Source organism: Hypanus sabinus, chromosome 9, assembly GCF_030144855.1.
Source record: "Hypanus sabinus isolate sHypSab1 chromosome 9, sHypSab1.hap1, whole genome shotgun sequence".
Taxonomy (NCBI): Eukaryota; Metazoa; Chordata; class Chondrichthyes; order Myliobatiformes; family Dasyatidae; genus Hypanus; species Hypanus sabinus.
Window position 1 is genome coordinate 46,311,719 of NC_082714.1, and position 7,330 is coordinate 46,319,048.

General features: G+C 38.1%; 1 protein-coding gene across 1 annotated transcript in view; it reads left to right on the plus strand.

The window, feature by feature from the left end:
• The window catches only part of pigq (phosphatidylinositol glycan anchor biosynthesis, class Q), a 47,220-nt gene extending 40,200 nt beyond the window's left edge, over nucleotides 1–7,020 (plus strand). The window contains exons 10-11 of the mRNA XM_059979600.1: nucleotides 72–133; nucleotides 3,352–7,020. Coding sequence (XP_059835583.1) covers nucleotides 72–133; nucleotides 3,352–3,507 — 218 coding nt within the window. The 3' untranslated portion in view covers nucleotides 3,508–7,020. The remainder of the gene's footprint in view (nucleotides 1–71; nucleotides 134–3,351) is intronic.
• The last annotated feature ends 310 nt before the right edge of the window (nucleotides 7,021–7,330 follow it).

Genomic DNA, 7,330 nt, shown 5'->3' on the forward strand with positions numbered 1-7,330 from the left:
AAATAATTATTCTATCTGTTTACGGAAATGAGGTTGACTGCTGAATGACTTTCTCTTTGTTTTATCTACAGCTGGTGTTAAGTTTCAAGTTTTCCAGAAGGTTGCTGGTAAACCTCTTCACTTATTGATGCAGGTAAGTTATCCTAAATGGCCTTAGTGCTTTGCCAGTAAGTAGAGATAAACTTTTAAAATAGTTATGTCACAATACTCATTTCAAAAAGTTTACTTTGTAAATTTAATGTATTCAAGGATAATCAGTTTTGTATTTATTTCCATTTTAATTCAATTGATTTCACCTATTTCTCTCTGCAAACACTTCTAGCTCATTTACTATAGACACTGAAAGGAGTGCTTTTGATGCCTCCTAACTTGAATGATGTTTGCCTTATGGTGCATCATCCCACTTTTATAACACTGTTAATCTCCTCCCCTCCAGTGCAATAATAGACGTTGCTACCCTCAGTCATTTGTTACGCTGCTGCAACTTCATTTAGGCTGACTTACTGCTGTAGTTCGGAAGCTGACTTTATAGAAATCCGTCATTCCGACCCCCCCCCCCCCACACCGTATTTTCAGATTAGAAGTTTTGGATGTCTTAACTCCTCATTGTAGGGCTCATTCCAACCTGTCCATATTACATAGAACATGGAATACTACGGCTCGGTACAGGCTCTTTGGTACACAATGCTATGCCAACCTTTTAACCTACTCCCAAGATCAACCTACGGTAATCCTTCCCTCCACCTAGCCCTTCATTTTTCTTTCATCCATGTGTTTATCTAAGAGTTTCTTAAATGTTCCTAATATATCTGAATCCACCACCATTCCTGGTAGTGTATCCCATACACTTACAACTCTGTTTTTTTTTAAAAAGGCCTTCCTCTGACATCTCCAATATACTTCCATCTAAACACTTTAAAAGTATGTCTTTCCGTTGACATGCTGGGACAAAGGCACTAGCTGGCTCAGCTCTTTGTCTCTTATCATCTGATACACCTCTATCAGCTCACCTCTCAGCCTCCTTTGCTTCAAGGGGAAAAGTCCTAGCTTGCTTAACCTTTCCTCGTAAGACATGTTTTCCAATCCAGACAGCATCCTGGTAAATCTCCTCTGCATTCTCTCTATCTCTTCTGCATTCTTTCTATAATGAGGCAACCAGAAACGAACACAATATTCCAAGTGAAGTCTAACTAGGGTTTTATAGAATTGCAAAATTACCTCATGGCTCCTGAACTCAGTGCTCAGACTAATGGAGGGCAACATGCTTATACACCTTGTTAACCATCTTGATGCGTGAGAGCTTTAAGGGGTCAATGGACCTGGACTGCAAGATCCCTCTGTCCTTCACATTGCTATGAATCCTGCCATTAACTTTGTACTCTGCCATCAAGTTGAACTTTCCAAAGTGTAACATTGCATAATATTTTGGTTTGAACTGCACCTGCCACTTCTCAGTCCATCGCTGCATCTTGTCAATGCCCATTGTAACGTACAACTTCCGACACTATCCACAACACTGCCAACCTATGTATCATCTGCAAACTTAATTATACCCCCCCCCCACTTCCTCATCCAAGTCATTTATAAAAACCTCAAAAAGCAGGGGTTTCAGAAAAGATGCCTGTGGAACACCACTCATCACCATCATCTTGGCAGAATATGTTTCATCTCCTGCCACCCCCTGCCTTCTGTGGGCAAGCCAATTCTGAATCCACACAGACAAGTTTCCCTAAATCCAGTGCCTCCTGACTTTCCGATTGAGCCTACCGTGGGGAATCTTGCTGAAGACTTACTAACTTCATATACACCATAACCCCTGCTCTATTTTCATCAGTTGCTTTTATCACATTCTTAAAAAAGTCAACGAGGCTCATGAGGCATGACCTGCCCCTCCGAAAACCATGTTAACTATCCCTAATCAGACTATGTTTGTCCAAATGCTCAGAAATCTTGTCTCTAAGACTCCACTCCAATAGTTTGCTCACCACTGATGCATAATTTCCAGGATTATCCCTATGACCCTCCTTAAAAAAAAGAAAATCATGGCCAGTGAGGACTCAAAGATCATCGCCAATGGTGCAGCAATCTCATCCCTTACTTTCTGTAGTAACCTGGAGTATATCCTGTCCGGCCTCTGAACTTGTACATTCTAATATTTTTCAAAAGATTCAACATAACAGGTCTCTGCACATTACCTTGTTCTACGATAACCTCACATTTGTTAAGGTCCTTCTCACTGGTGAATAGTGAAGCTAAGTATTCATTCAACACCCTCCCTACCTCCTCCAACTTGAGGCACGTTTCCTCTTTTATCCCTGATCAGTCCTACCCTCACTCTTTTCATTCTCCAAGTATGTGTAGAGCTTACCTTACCCTTTTCATTAAATGTACTACTTGCATGATACCTTCTGTCACAGGTACTAATATTTCTCCAATCATTTTGGGTTTTTTTTGCCTTTGTAATAACACCAGGTAACTTCATAGCATTAAAGGCAGCTTATGTTATTAGTTCTAGTTTTTTTTTATATGTATCTAATGATAGCTGCCAAGAAAGGTCAATTGTCGCTGACTGAAGTAACCATAACCAGAGGGTGGCGAATGTGTGAACTTCATAGCTACAGACAGCTATGGAGGCCAAGTCATTTGATGTATTTAAAGTGAAGGTTGATCGTTTCTTGAGTAGTCAAAGGTTACAGGGAGAAGGCAGGAGAATGGGATTGAGAGAAAATAATAAATCAACCATGATTGAATAGCAGAGACAACTCAGTCGGCTGAATGACCTAATTCTGCTCCTATGTCTTATGGTCTTTAAACACTGTCATCTAGCTACCCTAGCAGTTTTATTTTATTAATAACTGACAAGCCAGTTGGTAAAGAAACAACTATATTGGGTTGTTACATTAACTCTGGAATAATAGGCAAGGAGGTTTCCACAATCAATTGTTTATTTATTTTTAACCTATTACAGGCACTATGATCTTTTAGTAAATATGAAATTGATTCATTCTCTCACGTTTGCTTTCTCCAATGCTACAAATTAAGAAAGAAATATTCAATGATACCCAAGAAGACCTGACAAAATTTTTTTTAAACATATGCATTTGGTTAAGTAATGACTGTTATTGTAGAGTACTGTAATTGGTGGAAATGTACATAATTCACAACCACCAACATTGAGTTGGTGTTTCATTTTAAGAGGCTGGTCTGGCGTGATGACCTAATTACGTAAAAGCTTTTAGCATGCTTTTGTGTTCAAGGTTTTGGTGTTCAATAAATGAGTTGCTATGGCTTTTCTGAAACATGAAGCACCTCTGCCGTTTTATTTGTGAAAACCTACACTGTTTTCAACAGATTAACCCATTGACCTATGGGATGATAATCAAGTGCTACAGACTTCCAACCTACAGATGTTATCCAAAGGACTCATGGGCAGCGCTTTGTAAGAAGTTGTTTGTTGGGAAACTGATTTATCCATGGAAACGCAAAACTGGAAAGAAGACTCAGTAAATACACTAAACGAGAGCAGTCTTCATGTTCACACTCAGTTTCCTGCATTGCTGTATGTTTTAAAAATGATAAGTTTTTCTTTCAAATAAGATTGAACTGCTATATTTGTTGAAGAATGAAAACTTTAAACAATTACCAAAATTATGGTGCCAAATTGCCAGTAGATTAACATAATACCGCAGTTTTTTTAAATTGTGAAATATAAAAATATTAAAGTATTCATATCTCAAAATACTTTTTCATACTTTGCCTCTTCTATCAGAACAAGTAAGCTTTTCCACTAACTGGGTAGGTACAAATTCTGCAATTTATAAGAATGCACTTCAGTTTGCTTTAGAAATGCAATGTTGTTGCACTGTTTGTAAATAAAATCATGTTTCATTCATTAAGGGCATGTGTTTCCTTTCTATATATAGTGACATGTGGTATGTCATGTATATTGGTTCTTTAAATGCCCTATAAAATGCTCATTTTACCAAGTATTCTGAACCATTTTCTTAAGATCTCATCAAATTGATGCAATCATCTCTAACTTGAGAAAATCGTATACTTGCATTTTGGAGTAATTTAAAACAGAAACTCCACTTTTTTTAAAATGAAAACTAAATTTCTGCTAATTTGATGTAATAACCATGTGTTGCCCTGTAATGGAACAATTTAACTGCTTTGTATTTTCCTTCCCTCCTTGATTACAATGTGGTTTTCCAGATGTACTGAGGAAGGCCTCAATGTTAGGCATTCTATACCAAATACAATGCTTATAAAATATTTCAGAAATATACAATATTTTAATATTGTATTTTACAGCACAAACCTATTGCTATTTTAGTGTTCAAAAATACATAGTTGCTTCTCTGTGCAATGTGACATCTATAGTTCTTGGCAACTGCCTGAAAGAGATATTTCTCGGCCAGTCGTTAAATTTTGTAGACAAGCTTTTATTGTCTTTTGATCTTGTAATGTACCTAACAGATTGTAATGTGAATAGCTACATTGGCCTGGAATTTCCTGAAAACTCATACTGAAACAATAACATCAGAAATGTTGTTTAATAATGTAAGAAATACTTGCCTGGATTTTCTGCAAAAGCTCTTCCATAAACTTCAGTCATTTACCAAACACAGGTCATGCAAAATCCTTGAATTTTTAACAGGTGTTAGTAACCAATTAAAACCTGAAGAACTTAATGCAACAAAGTTCTGTTTCTGGTGTTTATTAGCTTGGAATTTGTTTTTTCCTTTCTTGTGCTAAATGCACAATATAGTAGCTCTATGTTATACATCTCTTCCAAAATTTGGTTTCATTCACTTCACTGTGACAAAACTTTTGAAGAAGAATATACTGTAATGGACAGTCACTTTCACGGTGGTCCTTTGCCAGATGTGTATAAACAATATGCTGTGCACGTTTCACTAACTTCAGTTTTCGTGAAGTGATTGGAACAGAGAGAGTGTGGTGTAAGTTTTGCAGCTTCCATCAGCCTAATTACCGTAGATTCCGGACTACAGAGCGCACCTGATTAAAAGCCGCACGCTCTAATTTTAGAAAGAAAATCAATTTTGTACTTGTACAGGCCGCACTGGATTTTAAGCCGCAGGTGTCCCACGTTGTAATAGGAGATATTTACACAGAAAGATATTACACGTGAGGATTTTTTAACTTTTAATTAAATCCGTATGGTAACATAAACAAATATATATTGCAAATGCTTTTTTTCAAACAGTGCCTGTAACACAGCTACTTTTAAATATACATACGTATCGGTAGCACACAAATTACGTTGTGTATACTTTTTTACTGAACAGTGCACGAACAACATTCCAATATCTCCTAACTACTGGTAAAAAAAATATATACACCGCAGCCTACCAGGAAAAGTTATTGATCGCCTTCTTCATCTTCCTCCTGCGCACTAAAACCATCAAAGTCCTTCAGTGTCCGAATTGAATAAAACCTCAGGATCTCGTCACTCACTTCAGTCTCTTCGTTGTCGCTCTCACTTGAGCGCACGCGGTCCTCTTCATCACGCAGCAGTCCAGCCTTTCGAAACCCGCTGGTGATGGTGGATGTTGTGACATGGCTCCACGCATTTAGGATCCACTGGCAGACTTGAGTTAAAGGTGCTCTTCGCATGTGTCCTGTTTTGGTAAAGGATTTCTCGCCGCTCGTCATCCAAGCCTCCCACTCAATGCGCAGCACCACTTTAAATGCCCGGTTCACGCTGATGTCCAGTGGCTGCAAATACTTCGTGGTGCCCCCAGGAATCACAGCTGGAATTGAGTTTGTACTCTTGATGGCAGCTTTCACTGAACTTTCATTGACAGCCGCTTAAAAAATCACCATCGGTGGAAGCTTTAGTCCGGATGCTGTGCAGCTCAGAACACAAGTAAAATGCGTTCTCTCATGGCCACTTGTTTTCAGTGTGATGGATGAGTCACCTTTTTATTAACAGTCCGAGTGAGAGACAGGTCAAACGTCAAAGGTACTTCATCCATATTTATGATATCATCTGGCCCGATGGAATTCTCCGCTATCTTTGAGTGAATGTGCGGAAGTTAGCAAGCTTTTCCTCGTGGTCGGGAGGGAGCTGCTGACAGAGTTGTGCATACCCTGACGGACAGGCCTTTTCGTCTCATAAATCTAAAACACCACGATGGCCCACCTCTAAAATCTTCGATTTTCATTTTGGTGGCGATTGCTTTAGCCTTCAGTCTGATCTGCACGGTGGAAACACCGCGGCCGCCTGCTCTCTGTGTGTTAACCCAGTCTTCAAGAAAGTTTTCAAGTTCAGGCCATCTGCTATGATTACCTCTGAAAGCTTTTGTCGTCTTTTTGCATTGACTCAGTTCTTCACGCTGGCGTCTCCACCGTCTCACCATCGATTCATTTATGCCAAGATTATGTGCAGCAGCTCGATTTCCTTCTTCAACCGCCAGATTGATCGCCTTTAACTTAAAAGCTGCATCATATGCTTTTCTTCGAGTGTTTTCCATGTTGATGAGGGTGAGTACAAATGACTGATTTACAATAATTTAATTGTGAAAGTGCGCTTGATTTATCGTACAAATTCATTGGACCTCTGTGAACTACTCATCAATTTTATTGGTCTACTGTTACGAGGCAAAATGTTTTTGGCGGCATGAAAAAAAAGCATGCATTAGCCGCACCGTAGCATAGGCCGCAGTGTTCAAAGCGTGGGAAAAAAGTAGCGGCTTATAGTCCGGAATTTACGGTATTCATGAGGATTTTCCTTTATCCGCCTTATTACATTCTGTTTCTAAACTTAATGGCAGATGGAAATGAGGTTCTCTGAAAGTTTTATGATGCAAATTTCCAATGGGAAAATCAATGTAAATTGTCTGATTTTATGCAATTCCAGTCCATTAATATAATCAAAATTATTTTTCTTCTGAAAATGTTACTTTCAGAATTGTACTACAAGGTTTTGTAAAAGTCAAGTTGGTGCCATAAATTAAATTGATTAGTAACCATAATGAATAAAACCTCTCAATGTCATTTGTATGTGCATTACGGCTTCGTTAACAGTTCCAAAGAAAATTCACACATCAATTAGTTTGACACATCAGTAATAAACCCACAATTTGAATGCCAAGATACATAGCATACAAAGTGCATTGCCATGACTAGCATTTCATTATTTTATTCTAGTTGGGGGCAAATCATATTTCACATTTCCTTTATTCAAAAAAGAATTAAAAAACAATTTACCACAGGCTTATCACCTGTCTAATGAAAAATGTTAAAGGTTATGTTAAATATTATAATAGGGCAATAGAAAAATTCAAGGTAATAAGGCAAAATT